Here is a 19,735-nt window from a genome sequence, read left to right as displayed (position 1 = left end):
TTTTTTATTTTACTGTTTTTACTTCATGGGCTTGCTCCAGGCTCTCTGTTTTGATAATGTAATCACTGCATGTTGACATGTTTTCTCCAACTTTAAATTCTAATTCACTCTAAAAACACATTCTTTTTCAGGCAGTAGCAAACAAACAATCTTGTAAAAAACATGTTTACATTTTGTAAACAAACATAATTTTGGGTTTAACTTCCTTCTGACAATATTTCCCAATAATATTGTCATATTATGAAATACTTGGCCAACCGGGACGTGCCATGTTAAGGGGTGTTAATAAACAAACCTCAGAACATCACGCCCTCTTTCAGATACAGGAAGTTCTGATTTGTGGGTAAGAAAATATCTATGTTTCATGACGTTTAACTTAACTTTAATTTATCTCTGATGAACATTGTGTCTGAGTGTAGACAATGATTACCTTGTCATCGTCGTCGTCTTCCTCCGCCTATCCGGGCCCGGGTCGCGGGGGCAGGATCCAAACTAGGGAGCTCCAGACCGTCCTCTCCCCGGCCACCTCCACCAGCTCCTCCGGCAGGACCCCAAGGCGTTCCCGGACCAGATTGGAGACGTCCTGGGTTGACCCGGGAGCCTCCTGCCGGCAGGACATGCCCAAAACACGTCATACCTTGTTATATCAAACATTACTGATCATCATATATAAATCTTTCAATATAATAATAATAATATTAATTTCAACTTCAGTAATTCAAGCACAGATTAATCACCCTTATTAATATAAGCACAGATTAATCAAAACATTATTATTATTCATCAACCATAATTGTTCATTCAACCATATGATTATTTACTAGTATAATGGTTCAGTCCTTTATTCCGCGCAGGACAGCCTAGATAAGCAGACAGGCTCTGCAGAGAAGAACCTTGAGAAGGGAACATGATGTTGACAATCTGAGTGTAGACATGCAGTTACACCAGCATGGAAATACGGAGTACCACACCCATCGGTGAAAGCTTACATGTCCCTAAAATCTTAAAACTGGAGAAAGTTGACTGCTATTTTCTGTCTTGATTTTATAATGATGACTTTGCCGAAGATGATTCATATTTTCAGTTCAACACACTTTTGTTTTACTTTTTGTTCTGTTGTACTGGGATTCTGCATAGGCAGGTTGCTAATAAATGTTCTTTAAATGAAATTTAACTGGTAATTCAGGTATTTTAAGAAGAGTTTCTGCAGATGTTTTATAATCAGTTTGCAGTGAATAATCAGATTTAGCATCAGCAGTAATGTTTCAGGAAAATGGTGAAACTTAACCAGTTGTTTTAATGGAATTGAATCTGGAGGAAGTTGTCAAGCAGATTATTTTCCGAGAAAATGAGACATAGCAGCAGCAGAAATGTTTCGCTTTAGATGACAAGAAGAAGAACTTGATCAGAGCTTATCAGTACATAAGATGTCAGACCTGCTAGAACTGAGACGCTGCATCAGAGGGAAGTGTATGTTGACCTGGGATCAGAATATAATCAATCTGTGGAGGTTTGTCACAAAATGTATTTTTGCACTAAAACACATGACGGACTAGCTTGTAGTAGAAACACTTTGTAACTGGCCCCACTCAGACGAGCCGTGAGCTCATCTCTTCTCCAAGACTCGATTTAAAGTGGATCAGAAATTTATTGTTTGTGCACTTTTCTCAGAGACACTATGAAAGTCTCCCAATGACAACAACAAACGTTTAGGTTATTAGTGAAATACGAAACTGACTCAGCATAAAACAGCTTCCTGTTTTTCTGTTTATTTACCACTAACACTGAAAAAAGCAGACTGTAAATCTACTAATAACTTTAGTTTTTCTGAGTCTTGGTTCTCAGTTAGAAAGGAGATGTCAACCCGAAAACCGGTGTCTCACCAGGTCACGACTATCAGGGACTGATAGGAGACACAAAGTTGGGTGAAAGTACGTAAAAATTCAGTCAGAATCACTGAATTGGTACAAACAACACTTCCCCACAAGTCCGATAAACATATCATCTGCATCAACACGACAGGATCAAATCATGCAAATGTTCTTGTTGTGATTAAGTCAAAATTTATTTGCATCGTCCTTCACTTCACCAATTTATTTAAATAGCACCAAATCACGACGAGACAACAGTCGTCTCAATGCACTTCGCAAAGTAAACTTTTCAATACAATTCAGTTCATTAAGCCAACCAGTAAAAGTTTTCTATATAATGAACCCAGATTGCATCGAGCCACTGACTGGTGTCACTAGACTAGGGATGTAAAAAAATATTGATTTGCAATATTTTGTGATACTTTTTCCAGCAATATTATATTGATATTCAAAAACCGTGTATCTAACTTTTGGAAGAATTTACTTGCAGACATTTGTGTATTTTCTTTTGTTTTGGTGCAATTCAAATGCCAATCGCTAGTTGGCAGCAATGTGTAATGGGTTTTGTTTCCACCATAGAAATGTAAATCCCTCTTATTATGGTTCAGATAACTCATGTTAAACATGTTACATATCAGTTTAGACTTTTTATTGAATTTTCCATTAATACATTCAGTCTAAGAAATTGCTAATATTATCTGACTGAATGTGTTGCAATATATCGTGATACAATATATTGTATCGTCTTCCCTGTATCGTGATACCTATCGTATCGCCATGATTTCACCAATGCACATCCGTCCTAGCTATGTTTACATGGGCACAATTAATCCAAATGAACGCCCTATCAGATCAAAAATTCTTCATGTAAACATGTTAATCAGAATATTTTGGTTTGATATGGCCCGATCAGAATGAAATCCCATTCTGAATGAGAGAGGTGGTTTTGTCCCATCATCATTCCGATTGACATCCATGTACACACTCATTCGGATACTTGGAGTAAAATAATGCCCACTGCGCATGTGTCCAACTTCGGTGTGACGTCATTCCACGTTTGCAGCCGCTGAGGACAAATGGAAAACATGGTGGGAGGTAAAGGCAAGTTATCTTGCTCTCCTTTCCTGTGGCAGAGGAGCAGTAGTGTTACATACTGCTGAGCCTGTAGCTTAGTTAAAGCGATCAGTAAAGCATACAGGTAAAAATGTGAATAAGGTCCATAACAAGGGGAAAGAATAAAAGTTAATAGACAAAGCTAGAGAATAAGAAAGTAAAATGTGAGGGGAAAGATGTGCGAACAAGTTGGTGTTTGGATACAATATTTTTCTTGGAACGACAACTCTGCGAATGCTCAACCTATTTAATCTGACTGAAGGCTTGGTGTGTGTATACTCACGGCATAATCGCATCATTATAGTTAGTGTCCATAGAGATTTGGGATTTCCGATCAACAAAAATTTGAATCGGATAGGGGAAATTTGACGTATGCAAACGTAGCTAATACCTTTACAGCAATCCTCATACTAACCAAGCATGTAGCGACAGTGGAGAGAAAAACTCCCTTTTAGCAGGAAGAAACCTGCAGAGGATCCAAAAACTGTCATCGTTCTTTCACTTTCACTTACTGACAGACGCTAAACTGAAACATGGGTGAGAAGGGTTAGAGCCAGGTTACCAACTCTTTAAAGAATCATTTATGAAGAATTTTTAATTATTCCAGCGACATGAGGGCATGGCTCCGTGACTCATGCTTGGGAATTCCAAAATGTTTTGAGACATTTTGACAACTCCCTGAATGCAGTTAAATTATGCCACAGTTCTCAATGATTTATTAATGGGAAAATAGAGTTGCAAGGAAACACGTATCCTTGAAAGCGGCACTAAAATTAAATGTTTTGTAAAAGTTTCAATACTTTCTCATAGATCTCTAAAATAAATGTCAATACAAAATTTAGTTCTATTAAAATGTACGCTGAATGTTCTACCCTCGAGAAAAAGGAAGCAAATGAGGATATTACACATCTACATTAGGACATGCAAATTTCTGCACATAAATGGAACATTACCAGCCTATTTTAAGTTCTGATCTGTGTCACATTCTGTAGAAACACTCATTATTACAAATGAAGGTCTTTTTTTTATGAAGTATGCGTTAATTAGGGCAGGTCTAGCCAGGAGAAATGCACGCTGCAGAGGCAAGGAGAACATTAGTTATCCTCCATGCGTCATTGATGGTCTGCTGAAATGAACATCAGCTGAACCGTTCCGCTGCAATTAACTATTATTACTTTTACCCAGCTGACATGGCTGGATAACAGAGCAGTGAAACAGCAACATTAAAATATGAACATTAAAATGATCCAACTTACAGAGAACTGTGAGTTCTTCTAGAAGGAAATAAAACAGCAAAGTGAATCTAATTATGTGGCTTTGTCCCATAGTTAACTGGCCCACATTGTTTTCAATAAGTTCTCACAAAGAAAGGAAAATTCCAGTTACTGTTTTAAACATAAAGCCTCACTGCAATGGGCACAACACACTAATGCTTTCTGCCTTCTCTCCATCTGAGTTTTAATGGATGTTCTGAAGTTGGGAAAACCAGTTCACTCCCCCCCCCCCCCCCCCCACACACACACACACACACACACACACACGCACACACACACACACAGCCTCAGGCAACAGGCTACAACAACACTTACAAAGCCTGTGTTTTGCTTATTATGCATCCTGTTTTTTAATTAATGTAATTTCTTAGATGAAAGAGGAGATTAAAGTACCACAGAGCTTCGGAGAGAAAAGAATCCACTATGGTCAAATTGTGATGAAGTAGTGCTTACTGGTGTGTTTCCAAAACCCTGCAGCAGCAGCAGCACATCGGCACCGCCACCACGCCGCCGCTGCTGCAGGTTTCCCTTCATTTCCTGCAGGTCTGAATCGGTTGGTAATTGGTCCGGAACTGAGCCATTCTCCCCTTTTTCCTCTGTCCCAGGATTTGATGAATACTTTACTGCACTCACCCTGGAGAACAACCGCAGAAATGTGTGGTTTGCTGAGTTTTGGGAAGAAAACTTTGACTGCAGGCTGCTCAGTGCTTCCAAGAAGGAGGACACCAGCCGCAAATGCACAGGTACAGGAGTTTATGTCACTGACCAATTAAGGAAATAAGGACTGTGTTACATCAGGAAGATGTATTAATTTAATGATAAAAGCTGCAGGCACTAAAGACAGTTGGGGTTTGATTCCACCCATCCTGTCTGCTGCACAGCCAGAATGTCTAACGCCAGGTGTTTTCACCCAGCAGGGCCTGGACAAATAAACTATATTATCAGATTAATTAATGCACAACATCTCTTAGTCAAACAACAGCAACACACCATCTGCTCCCAAGGCTCCTAGATTCCCTAAATTCCTCCTAAACCATGTCACCGTGACAACTCGGAACACTGACAGCAAAGAGTATTTAAATGACAGGAAAATTGGTCCGAAACCTCAAGTCCATTCTGCTTCAGCTCCTTCGTTGTTTTATATTAATGATAGTGTTGTTTTCAACGGTGATGCATTCTCATGTTACCTAAGGTCTGCCTGCCAACGGCATGACAGGCTTTTCGCTGCATGAATTACCTACGTGGATGACAGCTGAGAAGTGGGACGCTGCATTAGTCTTTCTTCCATTTGCGATGACAGTAATAGGGATATGACACAAATGACTCTTTACTTAAGGATTTTGTTTCCTATAAAATCTCTTGTATTGTTTCTTTTATCATCTGTCAGAGACAATAGAGGAGTCCTACAAACCTACTGAAACCAACTCCCATCCATTTTTCTCCAGTTGCGCTGGAAACGGCTGCACAAACTCTGTTTTATTGCTTCTTTTTAAAACCCTCGTGTCAAATGGATATTTCTGCATATGAAATACTAACAGGATGCTTTTGCATTCCTGGGCTGCTTGTTGAACTCCCTGCTCAAAGCTCAGAAAATCAAAAAGGTTACGTGTGGGCTGAGATGTATGTTAAGTTCTGAGAGATGAACTGAAATGTCAGAGCAGATTGCTGGTGGGCTCCACCGGTTTGTGGAAGTCCCCCGCATTCTTCTGTTTTTCTTAATAAAATCAACGTTGAGTTCCTGTGGACGGCTATCAGTGAGGAGAACATCATCTTCAAATACTCAGGTTCCCCTGATTGCATTTTCGAATCATTAAAATAACAATAATGATTATTAAATGCAATATTTTAGTTTGATGTCATTTTTGTTCAACGTAGTTTTTACCTGATTAAAGGAAGTTCAGCTTGTAAGGTAAGGTTGTATATTCTGTATTCAAACTTTGTACCAGCAAAACAAGAGTGGACCTTTGCAGTAGCCCTTAGTGAAAGGCCAATACTCTACCAAGAGGATATAAAGGAGCAGAAATCCACTGTAGCAGAGTCTGTAACTAAAGTTCATGGAGAGCTTCATCTCCTTTCAGATGGGACAAATGAGCATCATTGTGGGCTGCCTATTACGCCGTAACACATCCCAGTAATTCAGTCTGACTCTGCTTTTTTTGTCACAAACACTTTTCTCTCACCGCTCAGTTTGAGAGCTGATATATCCCTCCAGGGAATTAAAAGTGTCCTTTTATTTCCTTTAAAGTTGTCCCTCTTTATGGGAGCAATTCCCCTCTAATCCAAAGCAGATGCTGGAGGTAACAGGCAGAGCTGAGAGAAAACTTTTGTTTCTGATTCATTTGGCTAAAACTTTTCATATTTATTCATTCTCTCCTCTTCCTCAGGCCAGGAGCGCATTGGGATCGACTCCAAGTACGAGCAGGAGGGGAAGGTGCAGTTTGTGATTGACGCGGTATATGCCATGGCCCACGCTCTGCACAACATGCACAGGGACTTGTGTCCTGATCATCCTGGCGTTTGTCCACAAATGGAGTCCACAGATGGAAAGACCCTGCTGAAGTACATACGCAACACCAGCTTCAACGGTGAGTGGGACATTTACAAATGTCTACCCATTTGATGCCAATAGTCTGTTTGGACAGAAAAATTTTTATTCTGGTTGGAGTTTTTGTGACATTTAAAGGTGTGGTTGACTCATTTAACTATTACATTTTCAGTGATCTCTAGTGGGAATGAATGCCTTGTAAGTCTTACTCTGGGTACAAAACGCCCTGGTGCACCCGTTTCAGAAGTTAGGAGATTGCCAGATCAGAGGACAGCTTCAGACAGCAGAATTTGAAGTCTTACTTCCTGATGTTTGGACATCTCACCTCTGATTGGCTAACAGCAATGCAACTCTACCACTGACTCCATTTACTTTGCAATGTTGATGTTTTATCTCCACAAATAACACCAGCCTGAAATAATTCTTCTTTGTGGTGGAGTTGCTAATGCTAACACACTAACAATGCTAACAAGACATACTCTGCTGTTTCCTGGACACTAAATCAACAACCTTCCCCATCACGAGTCACCATGGGTGAGTCCATGAATGTTAAGTGGCAGTTGATATGTCATTTCTATCAGAAGCTAATGCAGCAGACAGGTGTAGGAGACAATTTTCATGTTCAGCTTCCATGAAAAACTCAGAGTGACTGATTATAATCATTAATTAAAGGGGTATTATGGAAGTTTGACAGCCAAAACATGTATAGAAATAATACATTTCTTCTTCATACATTCTCCTGCAATGCCCTGGTCCTGTAGAATGAGCCCTGGCAGTTGTGATTGCCTGTTTTTCTGTAAAATCACAGAAAAAGAGAGCTGCTCGGGTCGAGCAGGCTGCTTCATGCTCGTTCACGCTCAGGCATAGCTCGTAGCATTTGCTATCAGTAGATTTAGCAGCAGAGAGTGAGGTAGTGCCAACTCAGCGACTTTGTTGCTGTTCCTAATGCCTAGTGATGAACCTAACTACATTTCTGAGGACCCTTAGCTACTTTCTTCTGGATATTTCCTGCAAATTAGCAATAGAGTAGCCATTTTCTCTCCGAACCGTTCTTTGAACGTTGTTTCAGCTGTCATCAAGGATATAAAAGTTACAGATACAAAAGATGCGACTGGTCCTGTAGCTCACCTTGTAAGATGGCTGTCTCTCGTGCGGAAGACCTGGGTTTGAATCTGGATGTGAACAAAGTTTATATAGAGTTTCTTTTTTACATTAATGATATATTTTTTTACAGTAAGATGCCCAACTTTTTTTGAGACTCGCCGAACGGCATTGAATTCACAGATAAAAAAGATGTGGGTTCAACTTTCATTTTGGAACAATTTTTCAAGCAAGGGAAGGGCGTGATCTGAGCATGCAGGAGGACTGACCCATCTTAAACCTTTGTCGGCTGTGCTGAAGAGAAAGGTACAGAACCAAATTATTTAATTAATTAGCTGCGTGTTCTCCTGTCCTCTGTCCTCCGGGCCACACACACACACACACACACACACACACACACACACACACACACACACGGGGCTGTCTCAGCTGTTATTTTCGTTAAGGAGTGTGCACGTACAGCATGTGCGCCTCGTGCACGAGCCTACAGCTGCCATTACGCTTTTGGCCAGAGGGGGCAATCGCGAGCATACAAATTCAAAACTCCATAAAGTCCCTTTAAATAATATTTTAATAATTAAATCATTGTTAAAAATGTTTTTTCTGTGAACTGTACCTTTAAACTGTGTGATCACCAATGTTACTAAGCCTGAATGATATTACCAGGGATTTACCATCAATGCACTTAGACTTAATTGTTTTAGCTATTTGACCTGCAGAATAATAAACATATGGTATTGTAGAAATGTTATTTACTGAAAATTTTACAGGTCAACTAGATTTTGTGGCTCTATGCAGAATTAAAAGATTTATATGTCATTTCACTACATGCACAGTCCACACTGCCTTTTCTTTTTCACCTAGATAATAAAGAAGAAAGTAGAGTGAAACAGCAGCAGTAAAGCTATGTTTTATAGGAGAGATGGTAAAAAAAGGCCCTTTCAGTCGTGAATGTTGCAGATCTCTGGTCTAATGTGTGATAACTGTATGATCAAAGATGTTTCTGTCATCGTTATGAACAGAAAAGTGAGGAATATAAAAACCAGAAAGCTTTCAGACTAAATAATTGGTACTTCTCATGTTTTATGTGCAACATGTTATCACCTGAAGGCTTCAGTTTATTTTCAGGTTCTATCAAATATCGGAATTGCTCTCTTCCTTCATATAGTTTGAATAAATATGTCTCCGTAGGGTGGCCGGGCTCAGCCTTAGAGATAGGGTGAGGAGCTCGGACATTCGGGAGGGACTCGGAGTAGAACCGCTGCTCCTCCGGATCGAAAGGAGCCAGTTGAGGTGGTTTGGGCATCTGGTCAGGATGCCTCCTGGACGCCTCCCCGGGGAGGTGTTTCGGGCATGTCCTGCCGGCAGAAGGCCCCCGGGTCGACCCAGGACACGTTGGAGAGGTTACATCTCCAATCTGGTCCGGGAACGCCTTGGGGTCCTGCCGGAGGAGCTGGTGGACAAGGCCGGGGAGAGGACGGCCTGGAGCTCCCTAGTTGGGATGCTGCCCCCGCGACCCGGACCCGGATAAGCGGAGGAAGACGAGACGAGAGATGTCTGCTGGTCTTATGGTGAACTTCTACATCACTTAGCCTTGAACAGAAAGGAAGTGATTCTGAGCGATAGTAGAAGACTAATAATGAGAACTGATCAAAAATGCAACAGAGAATGGAAAAAAATAGCCTGCTGGGAGATGAGTTTAAAACGAGAGAATTGTCTTGTCATTATACATTTTCTGGTATGTACATCTGCCACTGATCATTAAGGACTCCTTTGAAGTAAGTGTTACTTTACAAAATGCTCTAAAGAAGATCTTGCAAGCTGTTAGAGTATAAAGAGTCATCAGACATCACTACAAACTAAAGAAACCCTGTTAGAGAGGAGGCTAGATTTATTGTGTCTATAATTTTAAATAAATGTAAGTAATTGCAGGATTTGATATGATATGAGCCAAACTTTACATTTTTTGTACTTTTTCCTTTACTCTATTCCCACAGAAACATTCACAGAACACATGAATCCAACATAAAAACAAATTTCATGAGCAAACAATGGAAAAACAAATGTCTTTCCTGTTGTGACAAATATAAAAGATGCCTGTAGTGTTGCATGTAATGAATAAATCATTTTTGAACGGATTTCATATCATTAATTGAGTCTAAGACTTCTTGGCATGAGAGCGAGAGTCATGCTGATTTCTTCTGAACTGCCAGTGTTCTTCAGTAACAACAATAATTCCCAAGATGCAACTTGAGGGGGTTGAGTAGTCAGATAATATGAGTAAATTTCCATTTCATGTCATTTTTCAATCAGAGGTCCTGATTTTTTAGTATGCTGTGTTTAGTTCAAATATCCATCCCACGGGCGTCGTTTTCAGTCAGATCTGAAAGTGTGGGAGCAGCTGCTGGAAATGACTCAACAGCGTCCACAACAATCAGATAATTACACACTCTCAAGAACTGCTTTTTCAGCTGCAATCCATCAAGGCATACCTCTCATTGTTCCGAACCCTACTTTTTTTCTTGCTCATTTTAGAAAATGCTAACAATTTCTGGTTTGCTGTGTTTTTGTTTTTATAATCAAACTATAAATATCAAAGAAAAACATCAGGATTATTGCCAGCAAATCCATATTCAGACACAAGGGTTGGGCTGCATGGTGGCGCAGTGGTTAGCACTGTTGCCTCGCAGCACGAAGGTTGCAGGTTCGAAACTCGGCTGCGGCCTTTCTGCGTGGAGTTGCGTGTTCTCCCCATGCATGCGTGGGTTTCCTCCGGGTACTCCGGTTTCCCCCACAGATCACAACATGCCCTACAGGTTATAAATTGTAAGTCGCTTTGGATAAAAGCGTCTGCTAAATAAATAAACATAAACAAAGGTACAGACAATGTGTGTGTATTTTGCTGCAATAAAATAAACAATAATGGGAAAGAAACTTCTCGTTAAACTTCTGTCAGTTTAGCATCTGTCAGGAACCTCTAGCTGCTCCCGCAGCTAAAAACTTACAGTTTAGGTTAGCGGAACACTTTATTTAGTAGGAAAGAGGGTGTTTGTTTGTCTGTGTGTGTACCGGGTGATGGACATGGTGACTGGACTGGTGTGTTTGCATCGCTGCAAAATGTTAACTAATCAATTTGCAGAATCGAGAAAACTACAATCAAAATAGGTTCATTTTCTGGGCAGGTAGAATGTTGTATATGGAATAGGGAACACGAACACCAAAGCGACATCTAGTGCGTGGAGGTTGTAGTTGCAACAATAGAACAAGGTTTCCGGCTGTCGGGATAGGTTTGGTGCTAATATGTAAACGTTTTATTTGGGTCAGTCTGTTGTAGGCTTCACCTAAACCCACTTTGGTCTTAGATCTTGAATGGTCGCTCTTCTTCTGAGGATAACAACATCATCTGGGATCAGAAGCAATTGATTGACAGGTCGAGTCCGCCATTTTCCTCAGGGTCATCCTTGCTGTGCCGAGTGGGCTGTTTGGCAACCCGCAATGGTGCCCTCTATTGGCTGGTAGATGTAAACATAAACCCAGTGTTGTGCCTGTCAAACAAAATATTTTATTATTTTTTAAATAAACTAAAGATATTGAATAGCATTTCTTGGAAATGGAAAATAAACTTTAGGAAAGGCGAGCTTTTAATTTTTTTTTAATAGATGGCAAATATGTCATTCTAACTGTATAAACATGAAGATAAAATAAAAAACCTTTGCTTGTTATTTTTTCAGTAAGTAATTTTCTTGATTTAATTGTGGAAATTACAAAAAAGGTAATCTATAAAGGTACTTTTCTTTGTTTAAAAGCTTTACTTGTGATATTTTTGGTCTGAGTCGGACTAATGTAGATCAAACAACCCAAATCAACATAATTTTTTCTGTTTCTTTTATATTTTTATATTTCTTTAACACACTGCAGTGTTGCAGTGCTTTGCAAACATGATTATTCCTGGATGTCTCTGGCTATATTTTTCTTTATTCAAAATAAATCACCACAATACCAGTTTAAAGTAACATGATGGGTTCTGACAGAGAAAAAGACTAAATGTGGACAAAAATGATTTGACACTGATTCAGCTTGATATGATCATAATATAGACTCATTTACAATTTATGAACTAAAGTAAGGTTTTTAACAGTGAACTGTCCTTTCAATCTGTAGTTTCATAGGAAATATTCTCAAAACAACCTCAATGAGGATTTATTGCTAATTTAACGACTTGATGTTTTAATTAAATCTGGTTTTCTTTATAAAGCTGATTCATTTTTCCCACATTTCTAGAATATTACCTTTAGGGTATAGAACCTGTGTTGCCCTGGAGTGAGTCATTTATATATAAGAAGAGAGTGGGCTCGATCCTACAGATGCCACAGTATTGCAGAGTCGTATTTTCACCTGGAAAGGCCAACCACAACTCCAGCTCTCCAGAGAAACATTGGAGGTTTTAGTGGCATCTTCCTCTCACATGCTTGGAAGAGGAGGGTAAGGCTGAGGTTCGGTCTCCAGCTTTCAAATTGGTTGTTGTCAGGTATCACTGAGTTCAGTTCTCTGCTTCTCTCTCATAATAGCACAACTGGGCATCGTGGTTGTGAGGAAATGTTATTTAAACTCACTAAACCAAAAGAGCTGATAAAATCACATTAGAGTGACCCAATTAAAAACGGGGTTGTTTATCATAAGTGTGAAGAATGAAGGTTTCTTTAACACAAAATCTAAATATGGGTCCTATGTGCTATAGCAAACGTGTCTGTTGAGTCAAACATCTTGATCTTTAGGAATGTAGAGGGTAAATAAAAGCTGTTTTAAGTAAGGCTGTAAACAAATCTGCTGAACAGTCAGTGTCTTACCTGCAATGGATGATTTAGGGAGAATATCTCAAGAAGAAATAAAAAATTAATAATAATACATTAAAAAAACTATTCATTTCTAAGTGGTTTACAAAAATGCTTTCATGTTTTTACATCACAGTTACATTAAAAGGCTATTTATGTGAACCTAACTGTATTTGGTTAAAAGCTGAGCTGACACATTTAAGGATAAGCAGAAGGCGAGCTGGTTAGAACTGGCTACAGTAATCCAGATGAGTAGTAATAACAGCATGCACTACCTTTTTAAATGTTTTGTGGGCATTATGCTTTTGACATTAGCTTACTGTCTCAGGTTAAAAAATGATGTAAATATAAATAAGATCTGACAAAAACACCCATTAGTCTGAATGAATGTCTGCACCTACTGCACTGTAACTGTTCATCCTTTTTCTGATTCTTAATCTGAAATGATTTGTGTATTTAATTTGGTCAACATCTATTTGTGTATTTTAATTGTGCTGTCACATTGATTTTAATGTTCATGTTACTCTCACTATTGAATTGCCTCTGTGTATGAAATGTGCTCTAAAGATAAAGCTGCCTTGCCTTATCTGATGATCCGATAGCTGACGTTAATAATGGACGTTGTTTGTAGACTCCAAATAACGAAACTATCATTTTTAGATGCCATGTCAAACTAATGTGTTGTAAAAGCGATAACATAACTTTTACTAGAAGGAAAATTAATTGAGGGTTGAGTTATTTTTGTGGCTAAAGAGCCCACTTCATAATCACTCTTGTCAAAGTGTTTGTGAGCTCATCTCCTCTGGGTTCTGACATCACTACTATCCACAGGTGAGATACTAACTGCTCCACAGTAACAAACTTCCATCTGAACTACCACTTTAACAAAGTAAATATGAAAACCTTTACAAGCAGCTGGTCTATTGCACCTGGCTTCTCACAAACACAGTCATTTCTCACTGAAAGAAGTGAGAAAAGGAGCATAGAAGCTTTTTCTCAGTGGAAAATATGTTCTCGCTCCTCCATCAGTGGCTTGGACAAGAGTTCGATTTGACTAAGTGGCTGAATTTAAAGTGAAGCTGTCTGTGATGGATTGCATCCAATCACATGCCAAGTATTTTCCTTGTCTGGGTCTGCCTTATTCCAAATGCTCACCAATGACAACTTCCCAGATGGTTCTGGATAGCAGACCATCTGGCACTCCAGGTTAAGTATTTACGGCAGCAGGCTATAGTATATGTGTGGGAGCAAGATTCATTAGGATGAAGCAAAGGGAAGATTTACTGCACAGCAATAAACCAGCAATAAAGCATCACAATTCTGAGTTCACAATTCCAAACAATGCTTGTCAAAAGATTGATTTTCTTGGATTTATTCATAATGAACAAAAACAAAGATATATGGAAATAAAAAATCTGTGGAAAATTAATATTAAAGATTATTTTAGTTTAAACCCATTAATCTTTCTTAATAAAGATTTGCTGTAGTTTAAAAGGATAATAAATCATTTTAAAAACTAAGAAACTACAAACAAATGTTGGTCTGTGAGCTGAAGCCTAAAGAGCAGCCAGCCTCTCTCTCACGCGGTCGCTATGGCAGCAGCAGAGTTCCAGAGGGCAAAATGATGTCTGATTTTAAGGTGGCCCTAAAGCAACAGAATGTATGCAGAAGCCTGTGCAGTTGTAAATGAGACCTTAACCGAGTGCAGATTTGTGCTTTTGATTGAGAATGAACTCTCCAGTCTCAATAACCATCTGGGCCTCATTGCCATCTCTGGGTTCCCTGAAAACATTCACAAAAGTGTGGCAGCGACACAGAAAGGGGCTCATTTTACCTGAGCCAAAAATAAGATTTCCATCTCTTTCTGTCTCACAGTTATATCCTCAAATCTTTTTACTCTGCTGGAGCTCCATCAGGTGTCTCTCACTGCCCCTTATTGCATTTAGACGGGCATCACGCATATTATCTTGTGTACGTGCCTGTGCTAATGTATGTTTGAGAGCGAAGGAGTGTAAACCTCCTTAGTTGATCTCCCCACTGTGCTGGAGTCACGGAGCTGAGGAGTGAGAGGCAGAGAGAGAGAGAAAAAAAAGAGGCAAGAATAATGATGCGAGAGAAACACAGCAGTGGATCCCTGGTCCACCCACGCTGCTTAGCACAGCTCAGCAGCAGTGCACTTTTGTCATGTCTTAGTTCACAGCCACATTCAAATGCATAAATCTTTCATCTTAGACAGTGCTCTCACCGAGGCGCCTGCAAAGACCATTTTGTTCCCCTGAAAATATCAACTAATAGAAAACAGGCATGATTTCTAGAAATGCACATGCAGAACAACAGCATTTTAATTATTTGCTCTAAACCAGCGGAGTGCCTGGTGCCCGATCATCTATGACGCTTTAGTCACTGTGTGTGTGTTTGCGTATGTGTGTGTTCTCGCTATAGGATTTTGCTGAGGCATGCAGTAAGAATAGCAACCTTGGCACAACTTTTCCTTACAGAAGTCAATACCTTGTCAACATCTTTCTACATAGTGTCAACAAGTCTGCTGTCTCTTTGGTGGGAGCTGAAGTGACAGGATAGCGACTGCCACCCACAGAGTTTTAGTCCGGGTTTCATATCGACGACTTTCACTTCAGGCTTTTACAACTTCACGTAAATTAAATCGAGACTGCTTCCAGTCCTGTTTCATTTTCTGTGCTGACATATTGATACCTGCAAATTAGTGCTTCACTCTTTAAGTGGATGGGTCAGCCAAGCCTTACTGTTAATGTGAAACACTACATGCACTGTCACCTTACATAACAACCAGATTCAAGTGATTTCCAGATCTGCATCAACATGGAAATTGCCACTTAAGGTTTTTGAAAAACAGACATTTGCAATGTCAAAAAATCAGAATAGCATTCCAAATCCTGCAGGATTTTATTTTTTTGCTGTTGTTATTTTTACACCTTGTTCTGGTGTCTGAAATTGCCCTTCTATCTTTCATGTATTTGTCCCTGGAACTTTTTGTAAACTGCCCAGTGGTAAATGTCCTTGAAAAGGGGGGGTCGAAGGAGATTAAATTCCCTATTGGCTGAAAAGTTAAGAGAAGGTGCAGTGGCCTTCAGTCCAATAGCCAAACGCTCTGTTCTAGAAACAAAAGACAGCATGCTCCCAAAGTGCTTGGAACATATGCTTGTGGTCTATGCCTCACACTTTTTATAGCCAGGGCTATTAAAAGTACCCAATTCCCATGCCAAGAGTCACCAGACTCCCTTGTCCCATTTCAAAAACGGTATCTCCATTTGTTCATGAATACCAGTACATGTGGTGCCAAGGTGAAAACTGTTTTTTTATCATCTTGCAGCACTGCAGAATGGTTAGACTGACCTTATCAACTATGCAGACCTCATGTATAAAATGAAGCTCAACCATTTTTCCATTAATGCCATTCATCATTAACTGCTGCAAGGAAGATCTCCCGTTAACTGACAGCAACAGACAGCCTTGTGCACACTCCCAGGGCTTGTGTTCTGGAGTGATATGCACACACCTGCATAATAAATAACAGTACACACACAAATAGCTGGCTATGTTAAAAAGCTCTGTTTTTAATCATTCATTACATTTCCAGACCTCTTCACTAAGCTAATTAGTGACTTTCCCGGGACTGGGCTTTGAGGAAGGCTGCTGCACACCAACAGCAGATGGGGACCATATGATGCTTTGGCTGACCCATTTGTCCTCCTTGCATCCCCTGTTGTTGACCACTGTGTGACTGAAATGCATTGCATTATGCTTTTATTATGATTTGGTTCCTGATATTCAAGCAGAGCTTAGAGTGTGTATGACAAACTGGATTTTGGAAATGCCACCTTATTCCTTCAGTGGACATTGTACAGCAGAGAATGGATCAATAGAGACCTTGCTATACCTCCCGTCCATTCTTATACTCATAAGGAATAGGTTTCAGTGCTGGGTGAGACAGAATCCTTTGAGGTCATGTTGGAGTTTAAATGATATGGTTGAAGTTTTTGTTTTTATGATACAAAAAAAGAGTTCCTGTGTCCTCTCTCAGTCTCTAACACATTCTTGTCTCATTTAATCTTTTGTTCGGAACAGGAAGTGCCGGCACTTCTGTTGTGTTTAACAAAAATGGCGATGCTCCAGGGCGCTACGACCTGTTCCAGTTCCAGATGACCAACTCGTCCACAACAGAGTACAAGGTGGTGGGACAGTGGGTGGAGAACCTTCAGCTCAGGGTAAGATGATTAAGTGTTGCACATGTAACATATGCCACAGTTGGAAATGTTTTTATTTTGAAAGGGCACACATGCTATAGGTGCAAATGTAACTTTTATGTGACGACGTGTGCAGGTGTAATATCTTTAAAATGGTTTCAGTGGCAGTCTAATTGATGGATTCTCAGATGTATGAAATAAATCTGTGTGTGCATTTCAGCGTGAAACGTACCGTACAGATGAATGTTTCAGTTTCAGTGAATTTTAAGGTTTTATTTTTCATCTAATAAAGATTTTACAAACACAAATAGTTTAGTTGATGTGTTGCTTATTAATGTAGACCAAAACTAAAACAGATAAAACTTTATAGACTTTTTAAAGCAAACATTTATATTCATAGAATAATTAAAGTGTAAGTAACGCCTAAATAATTTTTTTTTTTGCTGATAACCTGTATAGATGAGTGTCTAATGGTGCTGTACACATATGCAATCATTACTGTGGCAGTTTAGTACAACTTACTCAAAATTTAATATTTCAGCCCAAAACCATGATTATATCTCCATCTTCAGGTTTGAGGGGGGTGCGGTCTACCACTGCCTCAGTGCCGCTCTCTTGGTCCGCCAGGACACGCCTCTTACAGCTAACAGGAAGTGTGGATGAAATACTTCTCCACCCAGGCCTTGACACTCACTTTAAGGCTATTCTTTATTTTATTATAAGTATTTATTAGTCAGGGTCCATGTACAAAAACATTCATCTCACAAGAGATGGACCATATTGAGCTAAGAGGAGAGCTCAATAACTAAACTATTCACAATACAGAATAAAGATGAGGTAATCTATAACAACACTCACTAATGTTACTAGTTCAGGTTTATTTTACATTTTAAACCACCCTAGATTACTTGATCATTACAATCACAAGAAAAAATCATTGTAGAATGATTAATGAAAACAGTGACTAATGTTGGCACAACTGAATATTGAGAATATGTTTTATTTTAAGTTTCAAGAAACAGTATACAGATGAGCAGACAATTCCAGACCGACTGGAAACTGATTTCACTGTTTGATGGTTTTGAATTGAAAGCTGATTATTCAAAGGCAGAGCATCATTTCAGAACATTCTTGTGAGACATGGACCCAGATGTCTTTTATTTTATTTTTTGGGAAGGGGGTACTGTAGAATAAATATCCTTAATGGGGGTGGAATAATGGTATTATTGAAATCTAAAGACAGTTATCAATCAAAATTAAATCCTTAAACCTTTAGAGAGATCTGAGTGGTTTGATTGTGGTCTCAATAGCCTAAGACCAACAGCAGCTTCAGTTGGTGAGGAGAGAAACAATTACCCCAAAATTCCACTACCTCCGCTCCGCTCCTGCACGAACTCCGCAGCAAAATCGGTCCCGTTGTAGTCAGTCAGAGCTGTTCCACTACTGCGGCCGTGCAGCGCAGTGCGCCGCCTGCCGTTCCGCCATCCAGCAAAAATAGGATCGATTCTATTTTTGCGGGACGCCGGAGCACCTCCGCAGTCAATGGACAGAAATCACAACCGCCCAACAAGAAAGGGAGCAAGCACAACTTCCGTTATTTCATAATAAATCCATAAACAAAAAGCGTTTTTTGTTTCATATGCACAGGTTTAACAACTTTTAACAAGCTGAACTTTAATGCACAAAAATAAGCCATAAATACATTTTCTACTATCAAAGTAGTCGCCCTTTGTTGATCCAAACACTGCTGATCTCTCAACACAAATGATGGGCAGATTAAACAGTTCATTTTGATGCTTCTCCCACACAACGGGTGTTTGGATCTAACGTCCGCGTTTATTGCTCGGACTGTATCGCAAGATCTCGAAAATCCTGCGCATGCCTTTTTGCGCACCTCAGGACTCCGCACCGGAGCAGAGCTGTTGTAGAGCGGGTACCAGTAAAAATTGAGTTCGGAAGCGAGCGGCTGCGGAAGGCGGGGGCGGAGCGGAGCGGAGGTAGTGGAATTTTGGGGTTACAGGATTAAAAACATGATGTGCTTTATTTCAATGAATTATATAATGTTTCGATTGTTTTCTTTAAGCGTTTGATCTAAATGAAATCTCAAATGTTTCATTCGGATTAAATGATTTTAGCAAAAATGTAAGGCAGATATTTAGGTTTGCTGGTCCAACTAAAGTACAAGCCATTTGTTGTTTTGGTTTTTAGTGTGAGGCAAGATGCTTGTAGCCAGTCGTTAACGTTATCCATCACAGCAGATGATTTAGAGGCAACTTGACTGATGTCCCGGTCATATACAAAGATAACTGCATCGTCTGCATACATGATAGTCATCATTTTGGCACTGAGCCAGGAGTTCATTTAAATAAAGGTTGAACGACAATGTCCCTAAGATGGAGCCTTGTGGGATCACTGTTATTATTGAGAACTGTTAAGAAAAAATATTTAGAAAGGATTAAAAATGAAAAGCGAACCACTGTTATTATGATGTATGAAAGAGATAAAACCAAATTTTTTGTGGTTCTGTTCTGATTTGTTTTGAGTCGTAAAGGAAAATCTGCTGAAGCATTTGTCAGATGGACCTTCAGTGGGAGAGTTCAACCTCAAAAAGAAGGAAAGAACTCACAGCAGGAAGAGTTCTTTGTGTTGGTGGGTTTCATTATGCTTACACTGCATCTGTCAAAGAACTGACAACACAGACTAGAAGGGAGAGAGAAAGATGACTTGTTTTTGACACAAGTGTCACTTCACACACTATATGTTCAGCTTTTGGCAG

The 19,735-nt window shown here is 39.6% G+C and overlaps 1 protein-coding gene across 1 annotated transcript in view; it reads left to right on the top strand.

Annotated features, from left to right (window-relative positions):
• Positions 1–19,735, top strand: part of LOC107390975 (metabotropic glutamate receptor 7) — a 109,641-nt gene that overhangs the window by 68,389 nt on the left and 21,517 nt on the right. The window contains exons 5-7 of the mRNA XM_070545061.1: positions 4,864–5,001; positions 6,643–6,843; positions 16,841–16,980. Of these exons, the coding sequence (XP_070401162.1) occupies positions 4,864–5,001; positions 6,643–6,843; positions 16,841–16,980 (479 nt within the window). The remainder of the gene's footprint in view (positions 1–4,863; positions 5,002–6,642; positions 6,844–16,840; positions 16,981–19,735) is intronic.

The sequence above is a fragment of the Nothobranchius furzeri genome, chromosome 15 (genome assembly GCF_043380555.1).
Source record: "Nothobranchius furzeri strain GRZ-AD chromosome 15, NfurGRZ-RIMD1, whole genome shotgun sequence".
Lineage (NCBI taxonomy): Eukaryota > Metazoa > Chordata > Actinopteri > Cyprinodontiformes > Nothobranchiidae > Nothobranchius > Nothobranchius furzeri.
This window is presented reverse-complemented; position numbering and strand designations above follow the sequence as displayed.